Here is a 16216-nt window from a genome sequence, read left to right as displayed (position 1 = left end):
ATATGCCATTGCCAGGAAAATGATAGAACATTTGAATTCAGTTACATAAAAAGACAAACACGGGAGACTTTAGGAGGAAGCGATTTAGCCTCCTGTATGACTGTGGTCTTAGCCCCAGAGCAGTTCCTGGGTCAGATACCCTGGGGTGTCCTCGGTCTGAGGAGGGTGTCTGCTGGGCCCTTGTTGGCAGGATGCCTCTTCCTGTCTTTCAGGCCCCGTGACCAATGCCTCACTTACAAATAGCTTTACTCCTTTTTTTTTTTTTTTTTTTTTTTGACACAGGGTGTGACTCTGTCTCCTAGGCTGGAGTGCAGTGGCTCATTGCAACCTCTGCCTCCCAGGTCCAAGCAATCTTCCTGCTTCAGCCTCCTGAGTAGCTGGGATTACAGGTGTGCACCACCACGCCTAGATAATTTTTGTATTTTTAGCAGAGATGGGGTTTCACTATGTTGGCCAGGCTGGTCTAGAACTCCTGACCTCAAGTGATCCACCTGCCTTGGCCTCCCAGAATGCTGGGATTATAGGCATGAGCAACTGTACCCCACCACAGTTCTTTTAAGCTCCCCCCAGATTTGATCATTTCCCCATTCTTTGCACACTATCTCAGACCTTTTGGCCCTAAGGGCTATAACTCAGACCAAAATTACAAAGTACAATGGAAATAATTAATAGAGCAAGCAAGGTGCACAGGACAACCCTTCTGTGCTAAAAATAGGTGTGTCCCCCCTCCTAGGATTTCATGTCACCTGTAAATTTGTGTCTCTAGCCTGACAGATTCTTGTTGAGCCTTTCGACATTTTGCCTTTGTTCCTGAAAGGCTTCTGGAGGGCAGAGGCTGAGGCTGGGTTATACAAAGATAAGCCCCAGAAGAAGGGGCTTTATAAACAGGATTTCAAGCGGATTCTGGGAATTAGAGGGCTGCCAGATGCAGTCCTGGGGCCTGACACTAAGGGGCAGCATGTACTCAAAGATATATTTAGCTCCACCAACGCTCAGCAGAAACAAAGAGAAAATTACCTAGCTTTTAAACTCCGAGAGCACAGGATGTAGAGGCCGAATTTTCATCCCTTGAATCAAATTACAGCATTACAGTTTTCAATGTCTATTCTATTAAGAGTTTCACCTGCCAATTGAGTTCTCTGAGTAAACTATTTTGTGGTTAAATATGGTTCAAATATAATACTGCTGAGACCTACGTACTCTAAGATTTACTGATTTTATGCCTCTATAACTTCTGTAACTTCAACAACTTAACCCAATAATATTTAATTCCAAATTCAAACTCCTCCTTTTTTTTTTTTTTTTTTTTTTTTTTGAGATGGAGTCTTGCTGCAACACCCAGGCTGGAGCGCAGTGGTGAGATCTGGGCTCATGGCAACCTCTGCCTCCCGAGTTCAAGTGACTCTCCTGACTCAGGCTCCCAAGTAGCTGGGACTACATGCACAGCACCATACCTGGCTGATTTTTGTATTTTTGGTAGAGATGGGGTTTCACTATGTTGGCGAAGCTGATCTTAAACTCCTGACCTCATGTGATCTGCCTGCCTCCCAAAATGATGGGATTACAGTCGTGAGCCACCACATGTGGCTCAAACTCTTTATATTAATTGACATGACTATTGTCTGTCTGTATGTTTCTCTTTCTCTCTCTTTCTCCCTTCGATGAAGCAAATTTTTTTTGTTGTTGTTTTGTTTTTTTTTTTTTTTTGAGACGGAGTTTCGCCCTTGTTACCCAGGCTGGAGTGCAATGGCGCAATCTCGGTTCACTGCAACCTCCGCCTCCTGGGCTCAGGCAATTCTCCTGCCTCAGCCTCCTGAGTAGCTGGGATTACAGGCACGCGCCACCATGCCCAGCTACTTTTTTGCACTTTTTAGTAGAGATGGGGTTTCACCATGTTGACCAGGATGGTCTCGATCTCTCGACCTCGTGATCCACCCGCCTCGGCCTCCCAAAGTGCTGGGATTACAGGCTTGAGCCACCGCGCCCGGCCACTCGATGAAGCAAATTTTTATGTGGAATAAAGGCAGTCAAATAATTATTTGGCAGTCAAACTAGACAAGGCTCAACTGTTGGGAAATCTTACATTTCCCTCTCTGATTTGTTCATGAATCCATCCATTAGTGAGGATTTCTGAGCACTTCCCTGTGTCGCTTCTGTGTGAAATGCTGTGAAACGAAAAGATGAACCAGATACCAATCCTGACATCAAGGAACTCATTGGACGTTTGGAAGGTGGGAACATAGGGCAAACAAAGAAACATGATATGGGAATGTATGGTGAACGCAATGATGAAAAAGACAAAGATAAGGTAGGGAATAGGAGCAGACAGAGAAGGCACCTATCAGAGATGGGGGATGTGGGTGGGTGGTTGGGAGGAGTGCAGGAAAAGAGGAGATGACATTTGAATTCAACTTAAAGGAGTAGACAGAATTAACACTCCACGCAGTGGGCTCAGAACCTGCAAAGGCATGGAAGAACAGGAGCTCCCAGCACCATGGTCAGTTTGCAGGCAGGGCCAGGCCTTTGAATGGCCAGGAGCATGGGTGTTGATTCGTGTTTAGATCAGCTTCTCTGACAGCAGAATAGAGGTAAGAATGGAGGGGGCTGGGGGAAATTAGAGAGAGCAATAAGGAAGCCACTGTAGTAATAGAGACCAAAAATTATGAGGCCCTGAAGGTGGCGAAGAATGGTGGAGAGAAGTGGACCAGTTTAGTTGGTATTTAAGAACTGTGGCTGGGTGCAGTGGTTCACGCCTGTAATTCCAGCACTTTGGGAGGCTGAGGCAGGTGGATCACTTGAGATCAGGAGTTCAAGACCAGCCTGGCCAACATGGTGAAACCCCATCTGTACTAAAAATACGCAAAATAAGTAGCCCAGCGTGGTGGCACACACTTGTAATCCCAGCTGCTCAGGAGGCTGAGGCAGGAGAATTGCTTGAACCTGGGAAGTGGAGGTTGCAGTGAGCTAAGATCCTGCTGCTGCACTCCAGCCTGGGCAGCAGAGGGAGTCTCTGTCTTCAAAAAAAGAATTATGGCAGAAGCTGGTGTGACCAAGGAACTGAATGTTTGAGATGACTGAGGGGATACGTTTTGCTGAAGTCCTGTGAGATAAGGAGCAAATGTAAAAGACGTATTTGCTGGTTTCTGCTTGCCAGTGTAATTTCACAAGACCCTGACTCTGCATAGACACCCAGCTCTCCAGAAAAAAATGGTTGGAAGACAAAACAGGATACAGAACACAGTCCCTGTCTTGGCTGAGTCATCGCCTTCCTTAATAGGTAAATAAGCCTAGTTCACCTTTTTCCCTATACATAACATAACGTCTGATAGGGTTAGGGATGATGCCTCTGTAATCTAAAACCAGATGTTCTCTTACACACAAACCTTGATGTGATTCTGCTTTAATGTAACTTCTGCAGGTTTGCGACTTTGTATGTAGTGAACCCCTAAGGCCTGCATAGAAGCCGTGGGCTGAGCTACCTTGCTGGAGCTCATCATAAGTGGATTCAAAGATGTTCTGCTTGGTAATCTGTTGAAAGTGTTAAGCACTGTCTAAAGACCTTGCTGGAGCAGTCGCACAGAACCCCTCTGAAGGGATGCTCCCAGGCTGTAGACCTTGGTCTGCAGTCCTCAGTAAGATTTCGGAGTACAAGTAGCTTTAACTTTCTAAAAGTTTGATATTTTCGTTCTTTAGTGGACAGTCCAAATTGAGTTTGAAATGCTGTGGGACATTCAGGTAGAAATGTGGTCCAGCAGGCTGTTAGATAGATGGTTCTGGAGCTTAGCAGAGAGATCTGGATCAAGAAATATAATCCTGAGAGAGACTGAAATTATAGGAGTAGCCGAGACCACAGGGGAAACAACATTTTTTTTTTTTTTTTTTTGAGACGGAGTTTCGCTCTTGTTACCCAGGCTGGAGTGCAATGGCACAATCTCGGCTCACCGCAACCTCCGCCTCCTGGGTTCAGGCAATTCTCCTGTCTCAGCCTCCTGAGTAGCTGGGATTACAGGCACGAGCCACCATGCCCAGCTAATTTTTTGTATTTTTAGTAGAGACGGGGTTTCACCATGTTGACCAGGATGGTCTCGATCTCTTGACCTTGTGATCCACCCGCCTCGGCCTCCCAAAGTGCTGGGATTACAGGCTTGAGCCACCACGCCCGGCCGGGAAACAACATTTAAGAGCTGAAGAGGGGAGAGTGCATTTAAGAAATGAGGAGGAGGCCAGGCGCACTGGCCCCCATCTATAATTCCAACACTTTGGGAGGCTGAGGTGGGAGGATTGCTTGAGGCCAGAAGTTCGTGACCAGCAAGGGCAACATAGCAAGACCCAATTTCTACAAAAATTAAATAAGTAAAATTAAATCCTAAGCTCTTCAATGGACCCTCTCTTGGCCCAGGGGACCCTGGAGAAACCTGAACAACTGAATTCCAGGCCTTGATGGGAAGGGAGGTCAGACAGGTCTCATTATACCTCTTTCCTTTCGGAGTTTAGGCACAACTGACCAGCATTAACATTAAAATGGAGATCATAAGACTGATGAAACAGACTCTTCATGACGATAAGATACCAAATTCCAACCTCACTCTCGTAGCATCACATGACAGATAGCAGACCATGAAGGAAATCAAAATGTTTTACCCCAAAATAGATTTCTCTGTCATATTTTGAAATGGTCCTGTAAAGCCATCTTTTACAGGGAAAATTTTGCATCTATAGAGAATCTCCATTAATGTAGCTAGGCCTTTCCCAGATCTAGGAGAGATTAATTAAGAATTTGACACTTTTTAAGGTCAAAAAAGAAACATTTATCATTTATTCTCTCAAAAGTCTGCTACCTGGAGGTTTCATCTAACAAGAACCTTGGTTTCCACAACCCCCTTTATCTTAACCCAAGAATTTCTTTCTGCTAATTTCAAGTCTTTAGACAATGCTTCACACTTTTAACAAATTGCCAATCAGAAAATCTTTGAATCCACTTATGATCTATAAGCTCCACCTCCTGCCTTTTTGAGCCAAATCAATATATACCTTTCATGTATTGATTTATGACTTCACCTATAACTTAATGTATAAAATCCAATTTTGGCCAGGTACAGTAGCTCATGCCCATATGCCCATACTCTCAGCACTTTGGGAGGCCAAAGCAGGAGGATCGCTTGAGCGCAGAAGTTTGAGACCAGCCTGGGGAGCACAGTGAGACCTCATCTCTAAAAAAATTTTTTTAAAAAATTAACCAGAAATGGTGGTGTGCACCTGTGGTCTCAGCTATTCAGAAGGCTGAGGTGGGAGGATTGCTTGAGACTGGAAGTTCGAGGCTGCAGTGAACCATTATTACACCACTGTACTCCAGTCTGGGTGACAGAGTGAGACTCCATCTCAAAAATAAATAAATAATGAACTAAATTGTAACCTGCCACCTTGGGCACACTTTCTCAGGACCTGTTGAGACAGTTCCCTAGGCCATGGTCACTCATACTAGCTCAAAAGAAACCTGTTTAAGTATTTCACAGAGGCAATGTGAGATGGCTAAAGGCTATAATCCTAGCACTTTGGGAGGCCAGGCAGAAGGATCACTTGAGGTGAGGAGTTTAAGACCAGCCTGGGAAACATAGGGAGACCCCGTATCTACAAAAAAAAAATAAACAAATAAATTAGGCATGGTAACACATGCCTGCTGTCCCAGATACTCAAGAGGCTGAAGCAGGAGGATCGTTTGAGCCCAGGAGGTTGAGGTGCAGTGAGCCATGATTGTGCCACGGCATTCCAGCATGGATGACAGAGCAAGACTCAGTCTTAAAAAAGAAAATAAGGTTGGGTCTGTGGCGGCTCATGCCTGTAATCCCAGCATTTTGGGAGGCCAAGGCAGGTAGATTGCTTGAGCTCAGGAGTTCAAGACCAGCCTGGGCAACATGGCAAAACCCCATCTCTACTACACGTAAAAATAAAATAAAAATAAAAGTTAGCTGGGCATGGTGGCATGAACCTGTAGTCCCAGCTACTTGGGAGGCTGAGATGGAAGAATCATCTGAGCCCAGGAGGTGGAGGCTGCACTGAGCTGTGATGGTGCCACTGTACTCCAGCCTGGACAACCAGAGTCAGATCCTGCCTCAATATTAATAAGAATAAATAAATTAAGAAAATAAATATTGTATAGAGTTTGTTTTTTGCATTCTCAGTAGGTGCTATGGTTATCCCTGTTTAGACTGACAGGGACACTGTGGCATAGGGCGCTAACTGACCAGCACAGAATCACACAACTAGTTATGGCAGAGGTGAGAGTTAAAGCCAGTCTGTTCATGCTTTTAGTCACCATGATACTGCCTCCACACAGAAAAAATTAACGAAGGGGTGACTACTAGGGTAGGGAATGGTGAGAGAGAATTTTGCTATTTCATACTCTCAAGTATTCAAAAGATTACTTTACCATATACATTATTACTTTGACAACAAAAACTAGTTTAATTTTTTTTTTTTGACGGAGTCTCACTCTGTCACCCAGGATGGAGTGCAGTGGTGTGATCTTGGCTCATTGCAACCTCTACCTCCCGGGTTCAAGCGATTCTCTTGCCTCAGCCTCCTGAGTGGCTGGGACTACAGGCACACACCACCACATCCAGTTAATTTTTGTATTTTTAGTAGAGACAAGGTTTTACCACCATCCATCCGCTTGCCTCAGCATCCCAAAGTGCTAGGATTACAGGCTTGAGCCACTGTGCGGGGCTTCAAATCTGTTTCAAAACTGCATGTTTTTTTTTTTTTTTTTTTTTTTTTTTTTGAGACGGAGTTTCGCTCTTGTTACCCAGGCTGGAGTGCAATGGCGCGCTCTCGGCTCACTGCAACCTCCGCCTCCTGGCTTCAGGCAATTCTCCTGCCTCAGCCTCCTGAGTAGCTGGGATTACAGGCACGCGCCACCATGCCCAGCTACTTTTTTGTATTTTTAGTAGAGACGGGGTTTCACCATGTTGACCAGGATGGTCTCGATCTCCTGACCTCGTGATCCACCCGCCTCGGCCTCCCAAAGTGCTGGGATTACAGGCTTGAGCCACCGCGCCCGGCTAAAACTGCATGTTAATGAACACCTCCTGGGGGCCTTGCAGGGAGGTTGCAGTGGAGTGCTCGGGCAGCAAGGCCAGGAGCAGATGGGATGGTCGAGGTTACGTACTGACTGGTTTGCTGAAGGGAAATAAAAAGGAGATGCTGGCTTGCCTTCCATATAATTAAGTTTCAGTCCTGAGAGAACAGGCAGCATTTAAAAGCACAGTGGCCAATATTTGGCTTTGGTTTTTACATGGGCTCTTTCTTTATTGAAGTCTCTCTCACTTGGAAACCTGTGGTGGATTCCTGCATGCACAGCTGTTCTGGGATTTATTTCAAGTTTTTAAAATTAGGTAATACATTCCTATAACTGAAAAAGTTAAAACCAGTTAAAATGGTATACACTGGGAAGTCTTACTCCCAGCCAGTCTGTTCTGCCCTTTCCCTCTTGTCCCTTAATTGCAGCATTTTGGGAGCTCCCAACAAGTATTATACTTTGTTTCCTTTCAGTGACTCCTTGGGTAACTGCCAGCACACACACATGTATTCTTTCTTTTTTACACAGTCGGAAGCACTGCTTTGTACCTTTCTACATCAGTGCACGGAGTACTTCCTCCTTTTCATTTTATTTTTGCAGCTGCCCTTTGGATTAGTTTAATCTACGATGAGTTTACTCCGTGTCCTTGCTATTGGCTTTCTTGAGGTGTCTCCAGGTTAGAAACAGTGTTTCTTTTTTGCTCCTCTATTTTTAGAGTTCTTCCCTGTCATCAACTTCCTAGCAACTAACTGTATTTCTACCACACTCCCCTAATGAGAGATAAAGGCAGGCTTCCTCTTGCCTTCTCTTTGCCCTCTCATCTAATTCACCCAAGGAGCACCAGCCTCTTCAATGACCCTTGGGGCAGCAGCTCACACCTGTTCATTCTGGTGATTAAATACAGAGCAGAGGCACCTTCATTTGAATCTCTTGTCACTGGCAATTTTCATCTTGGAAACAGGTGTGCTGGAGAGGACTTCTCTCCTCCTCTAGGTATAAATGCTTATAGTTTATTGGTAAACAACCATGGACAGAGCTGTGTATCTGTTGAACAGCTATGAAGTTAGGTATTTTCCTTCTTATTTTTATTTTTTTTAAATTCTCTCTCCCTCTCTCTCTTTCTCTCTCCATATATATATATATATATATATATATATATATATATATAGTTGTTGTTTTGTCGTTGTTGTTTGAGATGGAGTCTTGCTCTTGTTGTCTAGGCTGGAGTGCAATGGAGCGATCTCAACTCACGGCAACCTCCACCTCCCAAGTTCAAGCGATTCTCCTGACTCAGCCTCTCGGGTAACTTGGATTACAGGCATGTGCCACCACGCTCGGCTAATTTTGTATTTTTGGTACAGACTGGGTTTCTCCATGTTAGTCAGGCTGGTTTTGAATTCCTGACCTCAGGTGATCCGCCCGCCTCGGCCTCCCAAAGTGGTGAGATTACAGGCGTGAGCCACTTATATTTTAGTATGAGGCGGTACCTGTTATCTGCTTGTCTTAAAAAATATGCTGAAGCTGCTACCTATTGGGGGTGTAGGGATTAAAGAGGAGCAACAATTCACCTGCAAAGCACTTATTTGCAGCTTGCCCTAGCATGGGTGGGACACTCCTTAATGAAAGACTATTATGTTTTTAACAACCATCACTTGTGTAGCGGGCTGACTCAGGGGATTGTAATATTCTATTTTAATGAAAGTGTTGGTGTTTCCTCATCTGTTCATTTTGAACAAGTGTCTTTTCCCTGAGTTTGGTGGCCTGCTTCTGGAGTGCTCAGTTCTGCTGCCGACATGCTCACCCAGCTCGAGACGGCCATGGACACCATGATTAGAACCTTCCACCGCTATTCTTCCAAGGAAGGGGACAGATTCAAGCTCAGCAAGGGGGAACTGAAACTGCTCCTGCAACAAGAGCTCACGGAATTCCTCTCGGTGAGTCAAGCCTTTTCTGCGGCGTTCGGTTGAGGGTAGATGAGGTGCAGATTCCAGGACAGCCTTTAGGTTCATACTCTCCTATGTGGCTCTCATCCTGTGATGTCCTGTAAATGTTTTTTAGCATCAGTCACTCACTTAGATCAGCTGCTGTTTGCTTTTCTTGGTTTCTAGGTCTGAGCCAGGATTATACGGACCTGGGGCAGGGAACTAGACTCATTTAGAGTTTGTGGCTGGTTTACACCTACCTGTCAATAGGCTCTTAGAAGTGTCTTTAGATGCTATACTTGGAAATTAGGAATTTAATGTAAATAAAAGGAAGATGCAATTTCAGTTATCATCATGAACTTCAGAGTCTGGGAGTCAGAAATTTCCTTTCTCGTTTTAGTGCCAAAAGGATCCCCAGTTAGTTGATAAGATAATGCAGGACCTGGATGCCAATAAGGACAACAGAGTGGATTTTAATGGATTCGTGGTCATGGTGGCAGCTCTGACAGTTGCTTGTAATGATTACTTTGTAGAATAATTGAAGGAGAAAGGAAAATAAAGATAAGTAATAAGCTCATCTAAAGGGACAAATGTATCTGAAGTTATATACTTACTGTTCATTTATACCTTTGAGATCTATAGACCCAGTAATGTCATTTGTAGCTATAATATACTGTGCATATATTAGTAATTACTTGGTACTATTGAATTATGTGTTCCTTAAAATACTGACTTTACATAAATATTCCAAATCTCATATGCCCTACTTGAAATTTGCCTATGTTAAGAGGTTATGGCCGGGCGTGGTGGCTCACACCTGTAATTCCAGCACTTTGGGAGGCTAAGGTGGGCAGATTGAGATGTCAGGAGTTCCAGACCAACCTGACCAACATGGTGAAACCCCATCTCTACTAAAAATACATAAATTAGCTGAGTGTGGTGGCACGCACTATAATCCTAGTTACTCAGGAGGCTGAGGCAGGAGAATCGCTTGAACCCAGGAGGTGAAGTTGCAGCCACTGCACTCCAGCCTGGGTGACAGAGCAAGACATCGTCTCAAAAAAAAAAAAAAAAAAAGGATTATATACATCTTTTTGGTCTGTCAAAAAGAGGGCATCACAAAAATTTAGCTACTTCCAAAGGAGACTGAATTTGGCAAATTTCTAAGTTGGATATTCTTATCCTTAAATTGTACTTTGAACTTCTTACCCTATTAAAAAAAAATTAACTGGGTTTCCTCATACTCTTGCGACTGCTTCAGATGGAAGGTGTGAGGGTCTATGAGCAGAAAGCCTGCTTAGTAGAAGTGCTGGCTTTTTCAGTGATTTAGTCAGGGAATGGATAGGTTCAGGGTTAGGTGCTCAAGCCAAGAGAGCTGAAGCCAGTAACTCTTAGGAGTTTGCCCCTTGGGTTGGATAACCTGAGGCAAGCATTCTACAATTTTTTTCCCACTGCTTCTCCCTGGAGCTAAGCCTCCCTCCGTAGGTCCCAGGGAGGCCACCTTTTCTTCCTTGTCTCACTTCCCTGCCCCAACCCTATGTTTTCTGCAACTCTCAAATAAATGACTTCCACACGAACCCTCATCTCAGGGTCTCCTTCTGAGGGAACCCAAACAATGATAGATCCTGTGGAGAATTTTAAGAAAGGGAGTGTTATAATTATATTTACGCATGTAAATGATTATCCTAGCTACTATGTAAAGAAAGAACTGTAGAGAAGGCAGTCATGGCAGGCAACCAGCTAGGAGGCTGTTGCTGTGGTCTGGGTAAGAGATGATGGTCTATCTGGCCAGCAGTTTAGCAGTGGAGATGAAGAGAAGCAGTTGAATTGGTTAAGTATTTGGAGCTGGGACTGATAGGACTTGCTGATGGATTGTTAGTTAAGTGTGAGGAAAAGAGAGAAGGCCAGGATGATAAAGCAGCTGCTGCTGTTTGCCCATCTGATACCTGTTCCTCCTTTCTTCCATGTATCAGAACCTGGTTTGTGCAGCGTGGTAATGTGCCTGGCCAAAAACCCATGTTTCCTAGCCTCTCTAACAGCTGGTATGGGGCTTGTAACACAATTCTGGACAATGTGAGGCAAGCAGAAGGCTGCTAGGGATTTCTGGGAACGTGTTGCTATTGTAGACAAGGAGCCATGTAGCTCTTTGTCTTGCACCTTGTTGATTCCTTCCTTCTTTTTTTGTTGTTGTTGGAGGTGGATGTGAGGCTGGAGGTGGAACTGCTGTCTTGCAACCATGAGGATAGTGGAGAAAAAAGATAAAAGGAGCCTGGGCGTTGTCATTGAGGAGCCACTGCAGAGCCTTGCTTGCCTGCTTCTAGTTCTCTCATTACGTGGGGGAAAAAAAAAAGTGACAGCTCTCTGGTTATGTGGCTTCTATTACATGCAGCCAAACACAATCTATAAGGTTGAGAGTTTTGATCAAGCAAATGATGCAATTTACTAAATGGGAAGGACTGAGGGTGGAGTCACGTCGGTGTGAGGGCATGTGGGCAGATCAACAGCTCATTTTAAGGTGGTATTGGACATCCAGGTGGAGTTTCAAATGGGAAGTTGGATATAGGGTCTGGTCTGGACCTCAGGGTAAATGGGGGACTGGAGATGGAATTGGGAGTCATTCGTATCTACATGGTCTTAAGCCACAAGATTCGAGGAGGTCACTCCAGATGAGAATGTGGATAGAGAAGAAGAAACATCTGATGGTTTGCTATAAGGAAAAGGAGGAGCCATAAATGATACAAAAGATGCATGGCCAGGGAAAAGCAGGAGAGTGTAGTGCTTCAGAAGCCTAGAGAAGACAGCATGTGGAGACGAGAGACATCCATTGAGAGGTGGAGTATCATGAAAACAAAGACTTGATCACTAGATTTGGGAAGGTGAGATCATCTGCGACATTGGTGACACTGATGGGAGTTGGATTTTGGTTACGGAAGAGCCTATCTTTCCTTCTTTGTTTCTTTTTTTTTTTTTTTTTGAAATGGAGTCTCACTCTATTGCCAGGCTGGAGTGCAGTGGCGTGATCTCAGCTCACTGCAACCTCCACCTCCTGGGTTCAAGCGATTCTCGTGCCTCAGCCTCCCAAGTAGCTGGGATTACAGGTGCCTGCCACCATACCCAGCTAATTTTTGTATTTTAGTAGAGTCAGTGTTTCACCATGTTGGCCAGGATGGTCTTGATCTCCTAACCTTGTGATCTGCCCTTGCCTCGGCCTCTCAAAGTGCTGGGATTACAGATGTGAGCTACCTCTCCCGGATTTAAAAAAATTTTTTTATATTTTTTTAGATAAGGTCTGACTCTGTTGCCCAGGCTGGAGGACAGTGGTGCAATCTCAGCTCACTGCAACCTCCACCTCCTGGGTTCAAGTGATTCTCATGCCTCACCCTCCTCAGTACCTGAGATCACAGGCACACCACCACGCCCAGCTAACTTTTGTGTTTTTAGCAGAGACTGGGTTTCACCATGATGTCCAAGCCAGTTTCCAACTCCTGAGCACAAGTGATCCACCTGCCTCGGCCTCCCAGAGTGCTGGGATTACAGGCGTGAGCCACTGCACCCAGCCCAGAAGAAACTGTTTCAATCTGGCAGGTAGAAGTTGCTCAATAAACCTATGTTTAGGGAACAAATGAAATAATCTGCCAATTGCGGACTTTCTACTGCTAAGTCCTGACATTTTTTTCACCCCCTTAAATAGAATAATATTTTTTGTCTTCCTTAAACCGGTTCTGAGCAGATAGGACAGGGAGAATTTAGAGAGCAGGACATTTAAGAGAAGAAATGCAGACCATGGGTGTTTACTCATGTCTTTCAAAAGGTTATGTTGTAGGAGTTATTAAGAAATCATTTTAGGCAGATAGTGAGGAAAAGTGGTCCTTGGGAAGTTTTCATTTTTTAAAGCATCTCCGGAAAATTTCTTGTAAAGCCACAGCTCGTGAAGCCAGGCCGGCAACCTTTGATATGCAAATGCAGTTATTAGGAACTGGGTCCACCCAACATGGCCAGGCCGGCAACCTTTAATATGCAAACGTAAGCCATTAGAAACTGGATCCACGGGGCAGCATAGCCGCCCTGTCCTCATCTGTGTAGAACATCATGGCGCCCTATATTTGCATATTAAAAGCTAGGGTGGGAGGGCTAGCCTTTACTAGGGTTACATGAATGACATGCCTGGTCAAACCAACCCCCTGAGCCCTATGCAAATCAGACACTGACTTCTCCAGCTATCGCATGTAACTGGATATTACCTGAGGTAGGGGGGTTCCCTCTTTCTGCTTTGGAGCCCCCTTCCTGTTAAAACATGCCCAGTCTGAATGAAGAGACCCCTCAAACAGGCTTTGTGAACCACATGGCAGTTTTTTTCACCCTGGTGTGGGCGGGCTGAGTCCGAAAAGGGAGTCAATGGAGGGATAGGAGTGGGATAGGAGTGGGTTTTATAGGTTTGGGGTAGGCAAGTGGAAAGTTACCGATGTTACTGTTTAGACCCTTTTTTTGCAAGCAGGGAGTGAGTCTTAGGATCTGGAGTCAGGAGGTTGACCAAGGTGGGTTACAAAGTCCAGTTGCCTTATCAGTTGGGGCGGGAATAAGGAACAACAGAGAATGTGTTTAAGTTCAGTTTTTACAAGTTGATAGACTACTCATGCAAGAGAAGGTCTGGACATTTTGCAGCGGCCTTTAAACTTTTCATTTTAATTTACCCCAAAGTTTACATATTCTAAAGTGAGTCACTAAAACATGAAAAATAAATCCAGAATTTTCTTCACCTTGTAGTCTAGGATGGACATTTTTAACAGAGAAATAAATGGAAAAACAATGTTCATTTCATGGCATTTCTAAAAATCTATTAAAAGTGGGTAAAAGCAATCTCTGTTTTAAATTACATTTCAAATGAGTAAGAATTACATGATGCACCAAAAATTCTTTTCCAGTAAGAGAGAGGCTTTCTTTTCCTAATGTTAGGAAAACACAATTTTGTAGAAGGCAAAATTGATTATTTCTTATACCCAGGGGCACTGGCCTTTGCATTTGCTGGAGTTTAAATAAATGAAGTTTAAACATTCAAGGACCGTCTCTGAATGAGTACAGTCTAATGTTTAACATTTTCTCTTTGTGGTTATTAGATAGAGCAGCTTATGGAGACAAAAGCCTAGGCTTGCTTGAAAGCCTGGGTTTGAGATGTAACTAACAATGCCAGTAGCAAGAAGGCTTAAGCAATACAAAACCTTAAAATTTAATTTTGTTTTGTTTTGTTTTGTTTTGTTTTTCTAGATGGAGTCTTGCTCTGACACACAGGCTGGAGTGCAGTGGCACAATCTCGGCTCACTGTAGCCTCTGCCTCCCAGGTTCAGTCGATTTTCCTGCCTCAGTCTCCTGACTAGCTAGGACTACAGGTACATACCACCACACCTGGGTACTTTTTGTATTTTTAGTAGAGATGGTGTTTCACCATGTTGGCCAAGCTGGTCTTGAACTCCTGACCTCAGGTGATCCACCGGCCTTGGCCTCCGTAAGTGCTGGGATTACAGGCATGAGCTACTGTGCCCAGCCAAAAATTTAATTCTGAAAACATATATTATCTCTTCTCCCCAAAGATAGTGGGAACAAGGAAGGCCTCCCAGAGGCAGAGGCTTGAGTCAAGTCTTTGATAAGGCAAATAAATGGAGAAAGATTATTAAGAAAAAGAGAGAGAATATGGTCCAAATCACGAGGGTATGAAAGAGCACACCTGCTGATGTGGTGTGCACCTGTAGTCACAGCTACTTGGGAGTCTCAGGCTGGAGGATTGCTTGAGCCCAGGAATTTGAGGCTGCAGTAAGCTATGATTGTGGTCCCACACTCTAGCCTGGGTGACAGAGTAAGACCCCGTGTCAAAAACAAACAAAGCAGGATTTGTTTGAGAGAATGCAACTTCTGCCAGGCGCGGTGGCTCACCCCTGTAATCCTAGCACTTTGGGAGGCTGAGGTGGGTGAAACCCCATCTTTAAAAAAAAAAAATAAGAAGGAAAAGAGAGACTGCAAGTTCTGTTTGTGACATCCCAAGGGTGTGGGGTGTCAGAGGGCAGGAGTTGGGTTACGGAGGTGAACAGGATTCAGAATCAGAAAAGGCCTTGGGTACTAATGTGAGAAATTTGAAATTTATCCTCCATATTATGGGAAACCATTATAGGATTTTACAGTTTCTTCTTTTCACTTAAAGCAGTTTTGCTTATGTTTCTAAATATCCTCTTAAAATTTTTAAATCTTCAAAGCAGTGGCTTTGAACCCTTACTTTACATTACACTTACCTGTGATATTTTTTTTTTCTTTCATATGATTTTATTTTCTTCCTTCAACCATAATAATATGATATCCAAATTTTGTCTTAACTGGTGGGTCTGTAAACACAGGCTTATCCATCCCACTTATAGGCAAGGCAAATGCTGCTTCTTGAAATGGTCCCACCATGGACCCTCTGGTCATCCAACCCAAGTCTCCCCCTTGCCTGGCTTTATCTTCGCTATATTGTGTGGCCACTTCATTGAATCTCATCCCAGACTTTAACTTTTCCATGGCTTCCATGATTTTGCCATGTTTTTCACATAGAATGTGTCTGACCTTTACTGTCACCACCTTTGGGACCTTGAGCCTTTTGTCAGCATTGTCACTCCCAGAGGCTGCTCCCCCTTTCCCCGCTTTTCCAGAACCACTTTTTCCTTTGGGTGGCATCTTGGAAACCTGCTGTTGAACTCTGAACTTACCTGTGGTATTTTTTAAAATATAGATGAATAAACCCCACCTCATTCAAATTCCGATTTAATTAGTCTAGGGATGGGCCCAGGCATCAGCATTTTTTAAAGAGCATCAGGGGATTCTAAATTCAACCAGGGTTGAAAATTATTGCTTTTATGGCGAATTGCTTCAACCATATAATCAGATCAACATCTGACTGAGAACTGTGTAGGATGGCAGCTGCTTCAACTTTGATGAGCATGTGAATCACCTGGAAATCTGACTCAGCTTCAGTAACTTGGGGTGGAGCCTGAGATTCTGCCTTCTTAACAAACTCCCAGGTGTTGCGGATGGTGCCAATAGAAATGGTCTAGACTCTAAGATGAAGAGGAAGGGGTTTGAATGGAAGTATGGAGAAGTCGTTTGGAAACACTGGCACCTGTAGAGTAATTCTTGCTGGGGCACACTTTCTTGGCAAGAAATCAGACAATACAAGAATATTAGCTAGACAGAGGGT

General features: G+C 44.2%; 1 protein-coding gene and 1 pseudogene across 1 annotated transcript; one reads left to right on the top strand and one right to left on the bottom strand.

Moving 5' to 3' along the window:
* The first annotated feature begins 1962 nt into the window (after positions 1–1962).
* On the top strand, positions 1963–9556 carry S100Z (S100 calcium binding protein Z). The gene is given in 3 exon segments (XM_010341035.3): positions 1963–3277; positions 8296–9009; positions 9398–9556. Coding segments are annotated over 2 exon segments (300 nt in total). The 5' UTR covers positions 1963–3277; positions 8296–8868.
* A 5738-nt stretch (positions 9557–15294) lies between these two features.
* Positions 15295–15720, bottom strand: LOC101047732 (peptidyl-prolyl cis-trans isomerase NIMA-interacting 4 pseudogene; annotated as a pseudogene).
* Positions 15721–16216: the final 496 nt, after the last annotated feature.

The sequence above is a fragment of the Saimiri boliviensis genome, chromosome 1, assembly GCF_048565385.1.
Source record: "Saimiri boliviensis isolate mSaiBol1 chromosome 1, mSaiBol1.pri, whole genome shotgun sequence".
Lineage (NCBI taxonomy): Eukaryota > Metazoa > Chordata > Mammalia > Primates > Cebidae > Saimiri > Saimiri boliviensis.
This window is presented reverse-complemented; position numbering and strand designations above follow the sequence as displayed.